Source organism: Pleurodeles waltl, chromosome 10 (genome assembly GCF_031143425.1).
Source record: "Pleurodeles waltl isolate 20211129_DDA chromosome 10, aPleWal1.hap1.20221129, whole genome shotgun sequence".
Lineage (NCBI taxonomy): Eukaryota > Metazoa > Chordata > Amphibia > Caudata > Salamandridae > Pleurodeles > Pleurodeles waltl.
In genome coordinates this window covers 675,711,498-675,733,262 of record NC_090449.1, presented here as the reverse complement: position 1 = coordinate 675,733,262, position 21,765 = coordinate 675,711,498, and the positions used below count along the sequence as shown (strand labels likewise).

General features: G+C 43.4%; 1 protein-coding gene across 8 annotated transcripts in view; it reads left to right on the top strand.

Annotated features, from left to right (window-relative positions):
* The first annotated feature begins 418 nt into the window (after positions 1–418).
* The window catches only part of DIP2C (disco interacting protein 2 homolog C), a 1,002,241-nt gene continuing 980,894 nt past the window's right edge, over positions 419–21,765 (top strand). For 5 of the 8 annotated variants that reach the window (XM_069211177.1, XM_069211172.1, XM_069211173.1 and 2 more), the window contains exon 1: positions 426–875. In XM_069211177.1, coding sequence (XP_069067278.1) covers positions 779–875 — 97 coding nt within the window. In that variant the 5' untranslated portion in view covers positions 426–778. Of the gene's footprint in view, positions 876–21,765 lie in introns of all 8 variants that reach the window. The other 3 variants (XM_069211176.1, XM_069211178.1, XM_069211179.1) reach the window with 3 other exon arrangements.

The window sequence follows — 21,765 nt, the reverse complement described above, 5'->3', positions numbered from 1 at the left end:
ACGATTGGCGGTGGTTCTGTAATAAAAAAGTGTTGTAAAACGCAGCATATTTTTATTTTTAAAACATGTATTTAGGGAAATACACACTTTGCAGCAGTCAGGCTCGCTCCGCGCAGTGCGAGGGCTGGTCAGACAAAACTTATCAGTGCTGATTTTAGTTCCCAGAGGCCTTGGGCCATGGCGCTATTGCTTCTGGACTGGGGCCCACGGGCAAACCGTGGTCCTCGCAGCAGCACTTGCAGCATCACGAGTGATGATGTGCTATCTAGAACAGGTTGGTCGTGGGAATGCTGCGAGTAGGACACTGGGCGAAGCATCCCTCAGCGCCCTAGCAGTCCGCCGGCCGGAGCCCCCTCCTGCGGCACAGGCCGCCTCTGGCCCTCTAGGTGGCGCTGCGCGGCGGGGTCACGTGCACCTCGCGCGCAGACAGCAGCAGGCGCTTCCAGCAGCCGGGACTGAGCGACTGGAAAAAGCGGCGAGCCTTCCCCAGCCCGAACCGCCCAGAACCGCAGAAGGGGCCCGCCGGCGGTTGGAGCGGCAGCAGAGCCGGGCCCGGCGGAGGAGCGGACCGGGAGGGCGCGCGGCCATGGCGTGGCTGGAGTGAGGACGAGCCCGAGGGGCGGCGGAGGGAGAGGCGGACGGGAAATCAGTGCATCCCCTGCTCGGTGCGCGCAGCGCGGCTCTTGCCTCGGCCCCCGCCCTCCTCCTCCGCCCCATGCAGTGCTGAGCGGCTGCCGAACAAAGAGGAGGAGCGGAGGCCGGTGACCGGGGCGCAGGCATGGCGGACCGGAGCCTGGACAGCACAGGCGCCGCCGTGTCCCTGCCGCTGGAGGTGCGGGCCCGCCTGGCCGAGCTGGAGCTGGAGCTGTCCGAAGGTAAGGGTCCCCGCCCGCCGCGCCTCTCCATCCCTGGGCTTCGAGGGGGAGGGGAGCAGCTGCCGGCTCCAACTGACAGGTCCGTGGAGGCCGGGGAGGGGTGCAGACTTTGGAGCAGATCTCGCCCCCTGCTGCAGCGAGGCATGGTGTGTGCACGGCCCGGGCACTGGCAGCCCTGCAGTGCACACTGGAGGTGCACGTCTGCCACTCCTTCCACCGAGGCGTAGCGTCTCCATTGGTACTCACTGTGCACTGTCTGTAGAATTGTGTGTCGTCCCTGCCCTCCCCTGCCAGTGAGATCCAGTGTATGTCCGTGACACTGCATAGACTGCCCGTAGCCTGCCGCCCCTCCTTCACACAGAGATGCGGTGTGTGTGTTAGTGGTACTGTCTGGGCAGACAAGGTTAAACCTCATCCCTTTCATCATTAGCAGTGCAGTTGTGCCCGGTGTGCAGGCTTTGCTGGAAGGGGGCCTGTGATTTTTACCTCGCTATGTGTGTCTGTGTGCACTGTTTAGAGGGTGGGTTACTGCTTCCCTCTCACGGTACGGCCTATAAATGGGGGTGTAGGAGCCCCAACTCCTGAGGCTGTTTCTGTCTTCACCTGTGTATGGGTTGTGTAAGTTTGTGCTGTACTTGTCCCTCTTTTTCTATCTGTAGTGGTATTGGTGGTATTTTGGCTGTTCCTCTTTGCGCGGGCCCCAATATGATCATTTCCATTAACTATGGCAGCGCATATTATTTTCATTGAGGAATTATCTTTCTTACACTGAGACTTTTCAGGTTACAGGGTATTTCGCCTTCTGTGCCTTTCCAAGCCTGTTCTACTGTAATTGCATTTTATAGCGTTCACTACCCCTTGCCAGGCCTCAAAGCGCTTATTGTACTTAAACCGCCACCACAAATAGTGCTGGCTCTGGATAATCTATAATTGTGTTAGTTCTGTTTCTTGCACTATGCTTTTATCACGGGCAGGATATTTCTGCCCCCTAACATACTACGCCCTCTTTCCATAGGGTGCTGGCTGTGACAATGTTCGCTCCCTTCTGTTGACCTACAGCGCATGGGTTTCGAGGGGCGCTATTTCCACTGGGTCTTTTCACAGTGTATGATACTACTGATCCCTTTAAATATCCCCTCCTATCTCTCTATACGGCACTAAATAGTCACAGATAATATGCAGTTTATTTTGCACCTTCCTCTCCCGCTGGTGCATCCTCAGGGTGACACGGTGCTGGGCATTACATTGTTTCCATCGTGCCACCCCTACACACTGTGCCGCTTCCTGTCCGCTGTCTCCTCGCCGCTCCATGTTTCTTTTTTTGTGTCTGCTGTCTGTGGGAGATGTGCACGTAATCCATCTATGGCTTCTCTTCCATTCTTACCTCGTTCCTGCAAGGATGAACGTGTGCTCCATGGAGCTGTGCGATGTATCAAGGGCTTCGGACCTTCTTTTCAGATTTTATCATGTTTTAATAATTTTATAAACCAATCATTTGAAAAGATTGTTGACACATTTTAAGATTGTCTTTTTTATAAAAGCGTCTAATTAGCCTGTCGCATGTCAAATTTTTTTCAGGTGCGCAAAGAATCCTCAGTGCCCTGGCTTGGGGAATTGTGCGTCCTTCTGTGTTCGTTAGTTGAGAGCAAGTGCTGCGAAAATTCGATGTGTTTTTATAGTTGTGTTCTGCACGTCTTTTTTGAGGTATGCACTCTGATTTCACTCCGGGACAGTCCCCTACTTGAACCAACTGTCCTAACAGATCAAGACGAGCCCCAGGGAAAACAAAAAAAAAGCCAACAAAATATGAATACTGCCCCCACAATTCAGGACTTGGAACTTCAGTGCATTCATTTTTTTTTTTTGTAACGGTTTTCAAGAGGGCTGGCGGCCAGAAGTTACAACCCACTCCTGCCAATTTCCTTAGCTGCGGGAGGAGGCGGTCCGCTGTTGACATTGTCTTCTCCCCTTTAACACTTTGAGGGAGCGGTGGGAGGCGGGCATTCACCAGCTGTCTAGCGCTAAGTACAGACTGTACCAACTGTGACCAGAGAGGGGTGGCAAGGAAAGCAATCTGTACATATAGCATAGACTCTCCAGGGCGGTGCAAGCATAACCGTGCAGGGCATATCAGCCGATCATTACTTTTATTGAGAGTCTGCATGAAAACGCACTTTCCATTCAGCGCTTAGTTGCATGTTATTTTTTTAGCGCTATATAAATGATGACGCTAACAACAGAACACTGGTGTACACAGAGGCATTGGGGGCAATGTGAGCCTACAGCGTTGGCTCTTGGGCCTTTAATATCGGACTGCACCAAGTGGGGGGAGAGGAGTAGGCGCCCACCCATGCCTTCATTCACAGGCTGTCTAGTCTCTTACATAGGCGCTTATTGGAATATATGTCTGCGGTGGTGTGCGTACCTTCATTAAGGCTGACCTCAAGAACAGACTGTATGAAGAAGACTGTTGTGAAGTAGGAAGAGAATACAGTCTCTGGCTTCATTAACTGAGAAGTCTCATGCACAAGAGGACAGTGGTGTGTTTGGGGCAGAGCAGACGGTCTCTGTATTTGTGTGACTGTCTGGGCCCAATTGAACTGTAGTTTATAGGGAGGGCAGTGCAGCGAATCTCATTTGGCTAGGGCATCGGAAGCACAGATCGTGTCAAAATGACTTTTTTGTACAGTAGGTAGAGAAGAAGGTAAATCTCCTGCAGTCGTTGTCTTGTTTCTCCCAAGAGTCTAATGTAGGATCTCTGCTAACAGGTATGTTTGAGTATGGTCAGACCAAATTTAGAAATTTAAAACGCTGCAGGTATGCCTGGTTTCTTGCTTTTGAATGGTGACTACGTAGTCTTCCAAAACGTGCCTCAGAGTACAGCAAGATGCCTCTGTGAGCATGTCACAATAAGCCTTGGGCACTCCCTGCCTTCATGTTGTTCCTTCAGGCCTTGGAAACTGCCCCTTCTGAGATGATTGTGGTGTCTTTCGGTGTGGATGGGGGCTATTAGGAGGAAACTTGGTTACTTTATGAACTGCCAGGGCATAAGTAAAGACTGGACCAGGAGGAGTCAGATGTGTAGGGTCAGAGGAGGTTGTTCTAAGTTTAATCATAGGTAGTGTTTAAATTGAGCTGGTGGGGCCCACCAGTCCCACTATCACTCGTTTTGGGGGGCTGGCACTTATATTTCCTCATCAAACTTTGTGTGCAAGAGAGAGGAAAACACAATATCGGTAATGAAGAAGAAAGGGAAAGACAGAAAAACAGTGACAGAAAGCAAACATATATGAAAAGGTACATACAAGAGTGAGATAAAGGGGCAGGGCGTGACCTGTGGAGGCAATGCATGTAATCGTTGTCTACATAGCCTTGCTTTTCTGCACATTAACATTCAATAGAGCCGACTGCTGTGTTCTGGATGTAAATTTGGGGCCCACGGGCAGGGAAGTCTCCAATGTATGCGTCTGCACTACTATTAATACACCACCCAGCCATCTCAGGAACCCAGAGCGCTCTCCCTGCTATCAGAGGCTGGGCTGGTCACGATGGGGGACGTCTACCCACAAGGTAGGTTCATATTGGTGCAGGCTTTCGCATAGAGACAGTGGAGCACCCGTTGCTGGTGTTTATCCTCCACCGACTCCAGGAAGTGTTGAGAGCTCTATACCTTGCTTTCCAGAGGCACCTCCCACGTTAGAGGCGCCGCAGACACTACTTACATGCAGCTCCCACAAAAGGCTTATAACAATGTTTTCCAATACCACCCAGGGTAATGACCCCACTGACCAGCTCATACAGCTATATAGGTGGAATACTGGGTTAGATCCACTGATGTCTTAAGAAGACTGGAGGATTTGGTGCACACTTAGAGGCTGACTTACAGCTAACCTCAATTTGCGAATTATACACTTCAAATGTCTACAACAACTATATTATACTCCACTTCGGTAATATAAACATGGTCTGCATGATGATGCCCAATGTGTCCGCTGTGGCATAGCTGACACAGAATTTATACACATAGCCTGGTCCTGTGACCTTGTTAATCGCTTTTGGACAACAGTCACCCAGGCACTGTCTGATATTATACTGATATCTTTTGTCAAATGTGTGCATCCATCTAAGCGCAGACTAGTAGCTATAGATTTATTGTTGGCAAAAACGAGAGTGGAACTGCACTAGGGAGCAAAGGCTATCCCGAAATGCGATCAATGGTTGATTGGTATGACATACTGCAGGGACCAATTATTTTTTTTCCCTTTCACAAACTAGGCACCAATCATGGGCCTGTACAGAAATTATATTGGGGAATAGGGCAGGCATTGCCTGCCCTAATCAGACCTCAAGCCCATCACACATCTTACTTGGTGTTCCAACAGCACATCCTTTTGGTTTTGGCTGGCCTACTCTGCCTCCCTCATGGGCTGTAGTTGCATCAAGAACGTCACAGACTATACCAAGAGGGATGAAGTGCAAGGTGAATCTAAGCAGGCCATTTATTCTCTCTTGAGAAGGTTGTTACTGACTAAAACAAATCATGTGCTAGGCAAAGAGGGAGATGAGAACTATAGGCCTGGATGTGGATAGTGGCATGGAAGGCAACACCCGCTTTACACTTGGGTCGGTGCGGAAACACAGAAAGTAACTGACTAATTTGGCAGATGCACCCTTTCATCTTGCCGAAGTGAATTGTTGTAAAACCATACGCTCATTCCACACCACAGTGTTTGTCAGGATCTGTTCACAGTCCCTCAACAGACCGCCCCATAGGCAAACCTATAATCACCGCCAAGCTCTCCATCAATCTGCTGAAAGGCCAAAATATAACACACCACGCATGAACTGAGAGAGTTCTAAATTTGTGCCATGTTGGCAAACGTGAGAAGGGAGGACAATGAGGTCAGGCTGAAATACAGACTCATGCTTGAGCGTACAGGACGGAGGGGTGTGCTTTCAGTGCGGCAGCTCAGACCACCGGTGCAGTTTAAGCTGTTTGAGTCTGGGAAGCATTCTCCAGTAATTGTTGCCTGGGCACAGCAGGGTCGCCACATAGACTATGGTGTGTTAAAGGCAGGTCAACCACGCATGGCCATTCCGGCACAGCTAACGTGTATGCCAGGGAACGATTGGACAGACACAGCAGCCAGGCCCCGAGCGCAGCGAAGAATGTACCGGGGCTGCAGGCTCCTGAATATGCAATGCGATGACTAATGCACAGCTAAGACTGCTATATATAGAAGGAGCCGCCTCGGATATTGGGTGTTACAGTGTGCAAATACCATTTTTAATATGCTGAATTCCTAACGGTTGCCTTGCACAGTAATCTAATCACACAGTTCAAGGTTCACTCTTCATACTTCTTTTCTGAAAGTGAAACATTTGTTTTTCTTTTTTGTTTTTGCGCATTGGTGGGGATGGTGTTTGCTTGCTTGAAAGCAGTACCACCACCACCATTGAAAGGGTTGCACAGTGAGGCTATTTTTTTTTTCCTGTGCTGTCTTTGAAATGTGTTAAAAAAAGATGCCCATCAACCTCAGGAACTCGTGTCTCGATTTTTTTTATGGCGAATGCGGGGTTTGAAGCTCAATTTTGAGGATACCTTTAAAAATTAAGACACATTTTGGCACAAGGTACCGGGGAAAGATCAGTGTTTCGAAACAAGTGAGGTGTTACATGGAGCGAGCTGAGACACCCTACAAGCTTAAAAGACTCTATGGGATTCAGGACACACTAGGGTGCGTCTGATTTGGTTTTAAAGATGATGTGTGGGGCAGAGGCATTGTGTGATTCAGACCCAGTAAACTTCTTCAGTTTGGTTTTAAAGACGCTGTAGGGGTCGAGGCTTTAACGATGGGTGGGATTCGGAACCCTCTAGGCTGCTTCTGGTTTGGCTTTAAGAATGCTGTGAGGTTAGAAGCTGTAAAGGTACCGTTGGACTCGAACCCCAATAGGTTTTTTTCCGGTTTAGCTTTAAAGATGGTGTTAGGGTTAGAGGCTTTAAATATACCGATGGATTCAGACCCAACAGGCTTCTTATGTTTGGTTGTAAAGATGCTATGAGGTTAGAGGCTTTAAAGATGCAGTGGGATTCGAAACTCTATAGTCGTCTTCTGATTTGGCTCTAAAGATGCTGTGAAAGTAGAAGCTGCATATATGCTGTTGGATTCGAGACTCATTAGGTTTCTTCTGGTTTGGCTTTAAAGATGCTGTGTGATTCGGACCTCATAGGTTTCTTCTGTTTGGCTTTAAAGACGCTGTGATGTTAGAGGCTTTAAAGATGTTGTGTGATTCAGGGCCTCATAGTCTTCTTCTGTTTGCCTTTAAAGATGCAGCGGGATTAGAGGATCTAAAGATGCTGTGAGATTCGAAGCCCAGTAGTCTTCTTCTGTGTGCCTTTAAAGATGCTGTGAGGTTAGAGACCCACCAGTATCCTGTTTGGTTTTACAGATGCTGTGGGATTGGTTGATTCAGGGATGCTGTGGAGTTAAGAAATCGACGGTCATATCTATCTCCTCATTGTGGTTGGACCTATCTCATTGTAGTTAGACCCAATATATATATATTTTTTTTCCTTTTTTTTAAATCTAGCAACCCTTTACTGCCTAACTCCTGGTTGATAATATGCTGTGTTTAAGATTCACGAAAATAAGTCAATCTATTCTCGTACAACTCTTTGTTTAGTGATTGATTTTCTAGAGCTCATGAACAATCACCACTTTTGATAAAGGGAAAACGCAGTGCCATCCATTGAAACGTTTTTTGAAGGAGTGAGAACTCTTGGAAAAGCTTTCTGTGAGAATGTAGCACGTTATTTCTAAGCTTTTCACGGTTTGTTTGTTTTGTTTCGTTTTATATATGGACATGATTTTGATTCCATTACTAGTGGGACTTATGTATCCCACATACAAATATCTTCGGGTAAGAACAATGTGATGCATTTTAGTTCATCTGTAAGTAAATTCAGCACCGCATCCTACCATAATTGGGAAATCAGGCAAAATACTAATTGGAACATATGTTTCTCTGAGTACAGACAAGCATGAATCTACCTGTAAAGCATCACAGAGCTGTACAAGTGGAGGGTTGGGATCAGTTATTATTCACCATACAGCAAGGGGTACCATAGTCACCTGTATACCCGTTATTCTTTGAAAATGTGCTCTTCCGTTCCTTCGGGGAATGCAGGTGGGATTGAGCTTGCCCAATGTGTCCACGTGGAATTCCATATATTGGGGGTGGAGCAGGAATAGGCATGAATTACCTGAAGAAGTTTTGTTAAACTACAGTTAGGATAACTATATTCTATACTTAACCTGCTGAACAAATAATCAGATATGTGTCACTTTTATGTAATGCTGCAAGCATTGGGTACATGTACGGTAACAAGGAGCATTGCCTTAAAGGCAGTTCACTAAGGGACAAGGGCGGTTGGGCATGATCAAGTGGTCTTGCGTATTTTGATGCACTCCAGCCAAAAGCTGAATGGGAAAGTTGTGTTCCTGTTGCCGCTCTACTATCTGGGAAGATCTGCCACCAATATATTGTGCCTAGATAGCAGGGCGGAAGCCTTAGGGAGGTCTATAGCAGAAGCCTAAATGAATTGTAGGATCGGAGGACCTTAATTATGTAGTGTCAGGCTGTAGCTATTACAGGGGTTTGTGGAGTAAGCAAAGGATCTTGACTTGTGGTCTCAGTTTAATTGGGATCCTATTGAGTTTCCTGAGGGAATTTCTAACCTGATTGTTGTGTCTTAGGCTGCATTTAAAACCTGTAGACTGTTTATTTCCAGTTTGCTATACGTCTTGTGAGGGAACTCTGTGTACAAGCTGCTGTGCTAGTTAGAGCAAGATGCCACTATAGCAAGAGCTAGGGCGACTTTGTAGGTCTGACTTAACATAATTGCTGTCGACAGCCACATGGTGAACCTAAAAAGGGCTTTGAAAAACACCCTCAGGAGAAGGGCTTGGGCTCCTCCCGCATGTTGGTAGTCAGGAGAACATGTCTTGAATGGGCAGAAGTTGTGTACTTTCACAAGAAAGTGTTTGCCATCCGTGCAGCTATGGTCATTTATCAAACTGCCTGAGCATCTTGGACTTTCAGGGGCACACACACACACATAAGCTTGTAAAGCTACTAAGGTGTCCTAAAATAACTAGATTATTTACAATGTTTGTTTTTCTCTGGCAGTTAAACAGATGGGAGGAGGGCAGTCATTAACTTTAGACTTCAGAGTTTCATTAAGTGTGTGAGTTCAAGGGTGTGGATTAGTAGGTCTGGGTGACAAAGCAACTGTTACCTGACCTTAAGCTGTCAACAAAAAAAGAGCTTTACGAAGTCCTGGTGTGAGAGGGTCATGGGCTCTAACCACTTATTGGTTCCTCTGAATACATGATTTAATTGGTCTGAATTTGTGCACTTACACTAAAAAGACTGCTTGTATTGCACTTTTGGCTTGTGCCAAAGTTTATAACAGAACAGTACGGAGTTGGTTGTAGTGGCAAGCCAATGCTCATACCTATAGGCCTGATCTCTTCATTATGATAAAGGCACTAGGCCTGGCATGTTTATTGAGAAAAACATATGTTAAAGTCAATAGGCATGTAAGCTTGGATTGTTATTACTCTATACTTAAGCCTACATATTTTGTTACATAGAATCTCACAAATGACAGTAGGAGGCAAAGGTTATTGTATTGGTCACCCTGTGTAACAAACAAAGATATAGGTTTGCTCTGCAAGAATCCTTGTTGTGCTGTCTTAAGAGAGAAAGTATTGTTCTTAGTTTACTGTAATTTTACACACCTTTCTAATATTTTGACTGTGTGTCTGAGGTTGCCTCGTGGAAAAGCTTAAACTGTAGGTCTAAGTTGGTTATTGTGGCAAGCTACATGCCTGTTTGATGTACTGGAAACATTACGTCCAATGCTATAGATGTGGTCTGCTTATTGTGAATCACTATGCCAAAAGCTGGTGGTCTAGCTTATTGATTGAGGAACGCATATTTTGAAGCCAGAAATCCTTTAGCAGTTGGTTATCACATTATGTTACAGGCTATGGAAAGGTATTTTATTACATGCAATGTTACAGATTACTGTAGTAGGCAAGGGTTTTGGTGCTGGCTATCCACTCTGACAAACCCTGGGGGTTTTCACTGTGATGATTCTTGTTCGGCCCTGTTGAGAGTGCATATTGGTCTGCAATCTGCAATTTTCTATGTATTTGTAATTTTATAACTATATGCCCCACAGTTGCCAGTTTATGTGCACTTGGCTAGCTGTTGTTGGGTGAAGTATAAAGCAAGCGTTAAAGGGGTAAAGGCTTCATTAGTTCAGTTGGAAAAGGCAAATCAGATTTCATAGGTTTGATCTGTTTATTATTAAACATTATGCCTGTGCTTTGAAGTTTCATCTACTTATTGTGAAAAGCATGCGTTAAAGACACTATGCTTTAATGGATGTATTAATACAATGTGCCAAAGCCTGTAGAAATGTTGTTAAATGGAATTTCACAGATTACAATAGTAGGCAAGGTTTTTTTCTGTTGGTGACCCACCCCTGAGCAAACTGTGGGGATAGAAGATATGCACTACAATAACCCTTGTTAAGCTCTCATATGAGAGATAGTATTTTGCTTTGCCAACTGTAATTTTCCATACATTTGTACTGGACTATGCTGGATGGTTGCCTGGTGGAAAGCGTGCAGTGGGCTAGAGTTAGGTATGGTGAAATGCCAGTGAAATAGACTATATACTTGATTGTTTATCATGAAAAGTTACGATAAATGCAGTAGGCCTAACATATTGATTGTGAAAAGTATATGTAAAAGTTAATTTTAAGGGTGGATTATTACTCTGAATTAAATAATTTAGTTCACTGTTATTACATGGAATCTTGTAGATTAACATACTAGGCAAGGATTTTGGTTTCAGTTGCTCCCTCTGACAAGCCATGAATATAGATGATTTTTACCGAGAGAATCCTTGCTACCCCTTTTGGCAGAGGAAGTATTTTGCTTTGCTGACTAGAATTATTTTTGTTTTGCTATTTTATGTGTGGCCTGAAGGCCGACTTTTGGGAAAGCTTACTCTCAGTACAGTAGGCATGAGTTGGTTACGGTGACAGGACAAAGAGAACACCTATAGGTTTGATTGTTCTGAATCGAAATGTTATCCCCACTACCATAGATCTAGCCTATTTATTATCAAAAGTTATTACAAAGGCATCAATCCGGCCTGGCTTATTTATTTTAAGAAGAATATGATAAACTCAATAGGCCTCTAACCGTAGATCAGAATATGTTCAGGATGTAGAAAGGTATTTGGTTACATGTAATTTCACAGATTCCCATAGTAGGAAATGGTTTTGGTGTTGGTCACCCACTCTGACAAACCTGTGATGATTCTGCTTTTTCCCTATTGAGAGGGGGTGTAGATTGTTTTTTCAACTGTAATTTTGTACATATTTATAATTTTATTAATGTGTGCCTGATGGTTGCCAGCTTATGTACCCTTCAGTAAGCCGATGTTGTGTGTGTGTGTGTGTGTGTATATATAGTATCAAGCAATTTGTAAGGCCTAAAGGCGTATTGGTTCACTGGGTAAAGTTATGTCAGACTCCTTAAGTGTGATCGGTTTCTAATGAAAAGTTATTACAAAGCAAGTAGGCCTCACTCACTTATTATGATGCACTTCTATGCCGTACAATATGTCATGGTTCAAGGCAGCTGATAAGCGGTGTGCAGTTATGTATAGATTAGTGTGAGTGGAATGCCTTAGACACTGTGGATGTCTGATATAATATGCGTTAAGGACTATGATTGAACTTTCTTTGAAAGTTTGTGTGCCTGATTTGGGGGTTTAGTAAAACATATGAAGTTTGTGTTCTATTACTAATGAATAAACCATTTCTTTGTAATGCTGTGAAAGCTAATGTTTTCTCTTACTTCCTGATTATGCTTTACCCCAGATGTCTGGGTTAATTGGACGACATTGAAACATTACACCGTGCAGACGGAAAGTAAAGAGCCTTTGGTACAGATAGTAAGGGTTTTCTTCCCCGCTCTGCTCATCTCAGTATTGTCATCAGTGCCTGCTAGGAGCTGATGCCGCGGGCGGGGTTTCTATGCCAGGGTTGAATGTACCTGATTGACATTAGGGGCTATTACATCTGAACCTGAGATCCTTTTTAGTGGTTGTTGATTAGCCGTAATAAGGCTTTGTATGCAATACCGGCACGCGTGTTAAGTCATAATTTCATTGAACCCCATTAGAAACCATTTGTAACCTACACTGTGCACCGCGCCTTTCCAAGGTCTTAAAGCGGATCGCTATGGTGCAGGCGCGTTATCTGTACTCATTACTTCTGTACTGCTTACTATGCGACACAGACATGGACATACTCATGTTCGTTCTCTTTACTAGCTACCCAGATAATGTAGTTCTGCATTTATGCAGATTGGGGCTCCTTCACCGTACATAATTATTTTCTCATTATAGCCGGGTGTCGAGGCTCATTGGACTAATGGTGCCACTCCAGAAATCTGTGCTTGGTCTCATAGTCACAGGTTCGAATCCAAACAGATCCCTCTGACTTTCATCCTTCAGAGGTCATTGACAAAAGTGCCAGTGGGTTGGGTAACAATAAACATCTTTTAATCAACGTCAAGATGCCCAGAGTGGTGAATGTGCGTTTTCCAAATACAAACATGCTAATATAGCGTTTCATGAGGTGTGGCAGGCCTCATAGCACATTTTTTTTGGTGCAAAATATGGACTGGTAATATTTTGTTGCTGTTAAAGCATGGTATCTGCCTTTGATGTGTGAGTTGTGGTTGATATTGTGGGCAAAGGATATATTAGCAATATTTCTTTTAGTTTGGGCGTGTCTCTTTCCATTAGTGTTTACAGATTGGAGGCGCATTGTATTCCTCCCTCTGGGATTTTCATCGGGACCTACCTTTTTGTATATCGCAGATTTTGTGTGTTCAGCTAAATTTTAGGTGTATTTGTAAAACTCAGTGGAAATAAGTTGTATTCACGTCCCAACTCATAGCCCGCATTGTCATACATATATTATTGTAGAGCTCTTGAAATCGAGAACTAGTGCCAGAGCACTAGAATAACTCAAGACTTTTAGAAAAGCTTGGTTTTCAGCAGTTTTCCCGAAAGGCATCAGGCCTCTCATGTTGCTCATATTTTCCCAAAGCATTTTCCCCGCACATAGTGGGTGAGAAGGCTTTCTTTTCTAACTCTCTGACTGCATTCGGATTTTGTAGTTGTTAATTGGTGTGTGCTAGTTGTACCCGAATTGTGTGTACTACTTCCTGTACATATGTACTATTCCCTTCTCCATACTTATCCAGTATGTTAAATAATTATTTAACTTTTGTTAATATGTGGTGCATTTCTAAATTGCACACACCATTTTCTAGACTCTTGTAATGCACCAAAGGCAGCCCTCATTCTTAGTTTATTTTGGTGTATTGTGTTACTCCAGCATGTTGCTTTCTGGCCTATTACCTCTCCCAGCTTCGTGTTGTTTCTCCTGTCATATCGCATCACACACATGCACACTCTTGGCTTCCATTGCTTCCACGTTCCTCTTGCTGGCCAGTGCCCTTACTTCCAGCCTGTAGTATAATTTCAGATACATTGCTAGGTTGCAAAGTCATTGCATAGAGAAATTGACAGGACCTATCTTTGCAAGAAGCTAGAATACGCTATTGGTGTGTAGCAAAACACACATTTAGTTAAGTATCGAATCTATGAGACCTAACGCACATTGGAAATTAAATGAAACCAATCTGCACCAGCACACTTTGGGGCAAAAACGAAAATATGCTGTTTAAAAAAATAAATAAAAAAATGATGGAAGAAGTGAGGAAAACAGGCTTTTAACAGTGGAAGACACATTTACAGCTCTCACAAAAGGGACATTTATGTGTCTGGGATTTCATTGATAAACTTGAGCCAAAGTGTATCTTGGTCTGAGAGCGTCCCTAGCAAGAATTCACCCTCTTGTCATACTGATCACTCCGTTCCTACCTAGTAATGCTCATGAGGTTAATAAACAGGTGGGCAAGAACAAGATCTTGCAGTTCATATAAATGGTTTAGCAAAAACTAGCTCAGTCTTCATGTCTTTCTTTTAAGAATCAAAGTAATGGTGGAAGTGCGGAGCCTACGGTTGCTGGCAAGGTGAGGACCAAATAGCTGATCCCTGGAGTAGCAGCGCTGGTTTGTGTTCAAAGACGGTATCTCCCAAGTTCAGAGCTGTGTCTCGGGTATTTAACTGTCTGGCGCCGCTTGATATCATGGCTTAGTTCTCGCAAAGTTCAGTCTGATTCATCTCGCTGTAGTTAATTTCATCAGATTACTTAGGCTTTGGTTATCTTCTAAGTTCTTCTTACCGATTGAAGGTCAGAAGAAATTGATGGAATTATTGATAGATGAGTTGGTAGCAGTGTTAGTCCTTCCAAAGTGATTCAAACTGGCAGACTCTCTCTGTCTACACTAGACCACCGTTGTGCTTGTTCAAACATCAGTTCATCAAAGTGTTTAGCAGATATCCGAAAAATCACACCTTCCATTTTTGTAGCTTTCTGCAGTTTGTCTTAGGCTGTTCTCCATCTCTATATCGAAAATGGTCTCGATATAGAGACCATTTTCCCTGCTTTTTGAGTCCTTGCTTATTTATAGTAGAAGCATAGATAAACACCTGTTTCTGAGGTGTTCAAAACGTACAGGGACGTACATTGAAATTGTAATTTACACACCCTATTGAAATCTGAACACTTTTAGTGCTCAACTCAACTCAATGTTTTTTTTTTTTTTTGCAAGCATAATTTTATATTGTGGTTTGAGTATTTCACCTACTATCTGTACAGCATTATGAAACAATCTTTTGTTATGTTTTCATTTTATAAATCTCTAAATGAAAAAGGTAGTTTCTTCATTGCCTAGTCAAAACTAATACGACTGCCACAACAATCCTTTGTCCCGTTGTCCTGCACCACAGATGCACATTAAAGACGACATGCTGCTCACATAGGAGCCCCTTCCTCAATTCCTGAATTCCGCAAGAAGCTGAAGACTTGGCTTCTCGAGAAGTGCCACTTGGCCATAGATTTCGCTATAGATTTGGCTAGATTCACACCTGTTCAGCGCCAGGATACTGTCCCGAGTGATAGCGCGCTCCAAAAATCTGCATATCATACCATAACTGTATTTTTTTTATTTTTTATAATGCACTCTTTAGAGTTCTGGAAAGTAATAGCACTTCGTTACAGCATAACTTTTTTGTGTTATCGATGCAAAGCATGATTTTAAGCTGGCACTGGCAAAGCCGGTAGGACTGACTGTGCATACTTTTTATTGCAGTCCTTTGCCACAAAAATAGAAAGTATGAATAAAACAGTTTACCTCATAAACGTGGCCGCCATATGTTTGCAGTAATATTTTTTAATTTAAAAAAATGAACCATCGAATATAATTGTAATAGAGCAATGTGGCTACGTCCTAGCAGACCTGTGTAGTTAGAACATTGCTATAAACCCTTTTTAATTTTAATGTACATCACAGGAAATTATGATCCTTTTAGGCTTTGAAGAATTGAAAGAAGAAAACGATTTGGTGAAGTAAAGTATTGTCCCACCAGTCCTGGCATTAAAATGGCCTTTTTTATGTGGATCTGCACACGAATTAGGAAAACTGCTATCACTATGCTAAAGAATCAATGGCAAAAGTGGATGACCTGGAGCCCCATAGTGTGTGCTGTGGTGGGCAGAAGCAAAATGTGAATTGTTGAAAAGGCCAGTAGAAGAAGGTGGCTGACCCAAAGGCCCTCTTTGTATTTTTCATTTAGATTTTTTACATGGGGCAGGCAAGACAACTAAAGCTGTCTCTGGACCATATCTAAAATAATATGAGTGTCCTTAGGTATCTTCAAAGCTTTCCCTGTCGTCATTTTAATCATCTTCACATATTTTGATCGATTATCCTCGTCCAGATAGTTGTTGCTGCACTTAAAGCAAGAAACATCAGTGGTTCCAATGAAGTCAGTAGGAACGTTTTATTTGTTTACAGACCTGTATCCTGAAAAGGATATGTTTAATTCTGGTTTTCAAAACAGTAACTGTAGTTTGTCAAAGTGCAGTTACCATCCAGTTTTAGTTTACATGTTTCTGTCTGTTAGGTAGAGTTAAGAGCGTTTGAGCATGTTTAAGGCCACAGGGTTCTTGAGTTGATGATAGCTCTTCAGATTGGTCTTCCTGGTGGCTGCATTTGGCTTCTACTCTTATTACCCAAGTGGTTGTGGCTTTCTTTCCTCCAGGAGATGCAAGCTAGTCGTGTTTATTTATCGTAGCTGACTCGTAGAATACCACAAGCCTTTAAGGTTGCTCTGGTGTCAATGCTGTGAATGGGAGGGAAACCAATCAACAAGGGTTGATTGCTGTGAAAAACTGTTGTTAAGAAGTAAATTTGCATCCTAGCTCGAGGCTCTGATTTTTGAAGATTTAAGACTCCAAACCTGGAGTGTGCATGCCTTGCAAAGGTCATGAACTCAAGATGGCTGCTCAATCCTAGCACTTCGTACAGACCCAGAGAAAGCTAAACTGGTTAAAATTAATAAACCAACCCCTGTTTTAACTTTTTTTGGCAATATTTTTGCCAGGCTGTAGTTGTCCGGATTTAGTGCAGGAGCCAGCACGCCCTGGATATATGGGGAGATTTTGAGGAATCAACTTTAACTGCAGGTCCAACACTTCTTTCTGTTTGTTGCAAAACAGAAATTGTGGAACTGGAAGAGAGGCCGTTGTTTCAGGCAGGTTTAGACCGCCTTGTTTACAACCATCCTTGATCACAGGTAAACCTGTGACAGGATGCCTAAAATTATGCCAAAGCCTGTATTTGAAAGGACCCCTAGCCTATTGGCACTTTAAAAAAAAGTGTTCTGCAGTGCCCAGCCTCACACAGGTAAAGCTCTTGTGTCTGATACATTAGGCTTTTACAGTTCAGAGTCTCTACAGTGAAGGCTAGAAGATATTTATGTAAGCGAGTCTTTACTGGAAAGTGTACATACGAGATTTCGGTAGTTCGTGTTCCTTGACAGTTTAGACCCATTGGTATTTCTGCAAGATTGAAAGACCACCCCTAGTATCTGACCGGTAGTTAGACCCACCCCGAGTTCATTCTCCAAGCTGTTTCCCAAGTCCTACCAGAGGTGTTTTAAGTGATTTGTTTGAATGTTTTCGTCGCCCTCTCCAGTGGAGACTTGCCACGTAATGTAGCAGAAGTCAAGGTATTCGACCGGTGGTACTGTGATACTTTTCCATGGCATCATAGCTACGTAAAATTACCTTGGAGCAATGACTCTGACACTGTTAATCACAGAAGACCAGGAGCAAGGTCAGCAGCCTTGGGCTGGGAGTGAAGGTCGTAATTTGCAGCGGGAAGTAAGTAAAATATGCAAGAAATGGGTGATAAGATTCCATGCTGGCTGGGAGGAGCTGGCAAGTGGGGCGTTAGTCGGATCATTCTCACGCTTCTGCCTCTTCAGGCATTAATAAGTGACTTCCAGACAGACTAGATGGTCAGGCATGCTCTTTTGCAGATGATCCAAAATCCTGCTATCCATAGGGTTGAAAGGTGATCGGGAACAGGAAAAACAAAGGGGGTGAATTTAAAAAAAAAAAGAAGCTGGAAGAGGGCTTTTATACAGGCAAGTTACAAGTTATTTATCAGGATATGAAGACTGATACAGGATGGGAAGAGGTGCTCTTCCTAAGACTAAGTGCAAGAGGATCGGGTCGCTATTTTATATGAGGGCTTCAGAGTAGATAAATAGAGAAGTTTACAGCCAAGGCAAGTGGAATTGATGGAAGTTGAGTTATCTCAGCATGCATCACTAATATGTTTCACCTATGCAGTTGTCTAGTTTTTAGAACCCACGGCTCTAGAAAGAAGACAAATCCAAAAACCTGCTTCTGAAGTAGAGCATTCAAACTACATGGTCTGTTGGCAAAGACTGAAAGCTAATAAAATATGTACACTGGAATAGGGCGTTCATAATGGTAGTATGGCAGAAGCAGCTACATTTTAAGCAAAGTAAACATAATAAAAAGGCGTGTTCTTCAGCCTCCAAATACTTGTGTAACCTGGCGTTATACGTTTTGAATAGGAGAGGTGCTTGGGAGGTATTGAGAAATATTAGTAATGATTGCATAATACAGATGCATAATACAGATTGCAGTAAAACTGGAGGAAGATTAATTTACAAGAGCTGCGTTTTGAACAGAAGAGCTTTTAAGTTCTGTGTTTCGGTATGTGAATGAATGGATAAAAACTGGATGAACCCCGTATACCTTACCTTCTATGTTCTTTTTTTCCCCAGCTTTCTTCGCTGTCCTCAAACGTATTGAGGGTATCCCAAAGCTCCAATGCAATCTCCCAAAATTCTTATTATGGTTTTGTGGTGGGAACGAATGAGTAGGACGGGTGCTTTTCCATTGCCATGTTGGTCAACTATCATAACATCATAATTGTTGTGGATATTCACAGACATTCCCAGTGGTCCTTTTACTCTGTTTTCGCACACAGTGTTAATCCTAAAGAAATGTGGAGTAATTGTGTACATGAGATGCTACAAACGCCACCATCCACCCAAGGCATTGTAGAAAGAGTCTTTTCTCCACATCGGAAGATGATGTCCACATGGAAAAAAGTTATACATGCAAATCCACATTCCCTTATACAATCCAGAAAAGTCAGTATGAGTTTGTATGATGGCCGAGTAAATATTTGCAACTTGTGTAGATTTTCAGATATGCCCCTGAGTGGTTTTGTAAATCCTCAAAAATGTGGAAATATAACACAACTTTAAGGTGGGACCCTTTTTAATATCTGTAGATTTCAGAATCTTTTTTCATTTGGGATTAGCGCCAAATAGAGAGCCTTGCATTCTGTCTATATATGTTGTTTCTCTTCATCAAGTGGCGCTTTATAAACGCATCATGTCTGAGAACAAGCATACTTTGTACTTCAACTTCTGGAAGGTGATTGGCACATACTTATCATCCATTGTCCTCCTGTTTGGTTCTAGTTGGTTTTTTTAACCAACGACTAAAAACCACTGTAGTTATTACAAGTGTGAGTGTCCAATTCGTGTTATATGGGCATTAAATAAATCATAAATCAACAAATACTTTTGATGGGAGCTGGTGAATGGGAGCCCAAATGGAGGCCTTTTCTTAACTAAATCAGGGCTTGAACTCCTAATCGTGGAGCCCACTCTAAGGTTTCAGGCTTCATTAAAACCTGTGTGGCCTTCACTTATGTTAGGTACCAGCTGAAAAAAACATTCTCCTTAGAAATCCCTACTTGACTCAATAGAGATGCTCTTCTGACCCAGTGACATCTGTGGATCACTTAAGTGCTTATGTTTTAAGCAGAATTGTCTCTTGTTCCCGTCCAATGCCTTATGTATGTTGGCAGTGCAGTACTGGTTGAATGAGTGACCAATAAGATACCAGGTCTCCCCTCATCTATAGGGGGCCATGGTGGCGTGCCGCGATTCGGAAATGATTAAGATCAGGGTCGAGAGCCCCCATCAGGTAGAGGGTCACCGGATTTGTACTGTGAGCTTGTCTCAGGTGATGCCAACGTCTAGGAGTCACCAGGAGCTGCACCAGAAGGCCTTGCAGATAGTGTCTGCAGTTGCTGGTTCTCTCCATTTACAGCTGAGACCTGGCTTCCCTCCGCTCCCAGTCCTTGAGAGGGGAAGTTGGACAGCTCTACCTTAGAGTAAAGGTAACTGTCTCTTGTATGTGTAATGCTAATCCGACTCTAAGTGGCATCAGTTCAGCATTCTTTATATAAAATGCATCTAAGTGATTATTATCTAGATTTCAAAGTGCTGCAGGATGAAAATACTAACCCTGCCATAATTGGGAAGTGGTTAATAATCGATACCAGGAACAATGAAAGCGGTTTCCATTAATCCGACAGCTAAAGTGCTAGTTGTATTTATTTCACCTTGGAGCACAGCACATCCTCTAAACAGATAAATGTTTCCTCACCCGCCCCCTTTCCAGTGAACCAGCAAGGTGCTGCTGACCCCTTGACGCATTAGGCGATGGAGTGAAAGTAAAAGGTATCCTGCCTGGAGTCTGCTTGGCGGGGTTTTGGCTGTTTTTTTCCTCTCTTTCTTGGTGTAGGTTTTTCTAGCCTTCTGCCTGTTACCGGGCAGCATTTTTTTCCCTAGGGCCAGAGACATTTTCTCGTCAGCTGTCAAATATAATCAGTGCGCCTTGAACACGTAATATTAGAGTTGTCTTAAATGCGAATCACTTATGAAGAGGTGATGCCCAAATGTACCCTTCCATTATCTGATGGTTCAAGAATGATGGGGATTGATTTTGGTCCTGGGTACTGTTTTTTACCTTTAAAAGATGGCCTCTTTTTAAGTTACATCTAACACAAATGCAGTCAGTATTTTAATCCGTTCATTTTCTGATTTGGCTGCAGTGTCAGAAGGAGACAGGTAAAAACAGGAGGGATTTTAATAAGTCCTCAGAGGCTCCCCGGCTCGGAGCTCGGTGTGTTTTGCAGGCAGTTATATAAGATTTTACTGTATGTGGAATCAGGTTTTACCCACTCAATCGAAAGGGGGTTGTTTCTGTTTGGTGTGCCCATATAAACAGCACCCATCACGTACGTCATTGAATTTATGTGGTGGGAGTCCCCTGCCTCAGACGTGGGTGCAGTAAAGAGAAGCAAAGCGTCTTCATTGCGTTGAACAGTAAGCATTAGTATTAAACGGTGACAGAATAATTGATCCGTACATGAACCTGTATGGTATTGGTAATCAGGATGTGTGCTGGTTTGATCTGAGGTTTACCCAGAATATTAATGGCTGAATTTGTTGCACAGGTATAGCCTAGTACATCACTTGGTCAAGGCTTGTGCCTATCTGGATACATGTGGAGTGGAGACATTGGAACACTAGCCGGCTGCTATACAAACCTGAAGACTTCATGAATGCAGGGACTACAATATGAGGGTTTGAAGCAATGGCTGTAGAGCAGGGGTTCCCAAACATTTGACTTCAGTGGAACCCCTCGTTATCATTACTGGAACCCAGGGACCCCCACACTGAGTCATTATTGGAATTCGGACCCCCCTCCCCCCCCCTACTCCCCCCACCACCCCTCAGTCTTTATTGGAAGCAGGGGACCCAACCCTAAACATTGTTGATACGTTTAACCACAAAATACACAAATTATGTAGAAACCAGCATCCCATCAAACACTTGCTAAAATGATGACACATTTTATTTAATTTGCAAACAAATAAAGATTTTGAATTTTACTAAGAAGGTTGGAGCTTTTCTAAATTCAACTGATCCCACACATCATCCATACTATTTTCTGTTTGACGCACCTGCACTGTTCCCACAAATCAATCTTAGGATACTAATTTAATTTTTAGCACTCCAATTTCAAATTGCTTGACACTTACAGTACGTATTTAAATTGTCAATTGTACATTTAGCCACTTAATTTATATACTTTATTACTCTGTTAATATTAGTTAATTTTCTAAGCATTCACGGACCCCCTGAGGAGACTTTGCGACCCCCAGGGCTCCTCGAACCACAGGTTGGGAACCACTGTTGTAGAGGATTGAAGTCAAAATAGCATCTTATACTAGTTTCACAGAGCAGGGCCTTTGTTAGAGGAAAGAACAAGTAGCTTGCCGTAGCCCTTACAGGTAGCAAAGCAGCGGTTAAATCTAAGTTCACGGATATGTTCTACATGGCTCTTACAGTAACAGTTCACTTTGTGGCAGCCTGCAAGGGTATGCCACCTTAGTCAAAGTGTCGTTTGGCTATT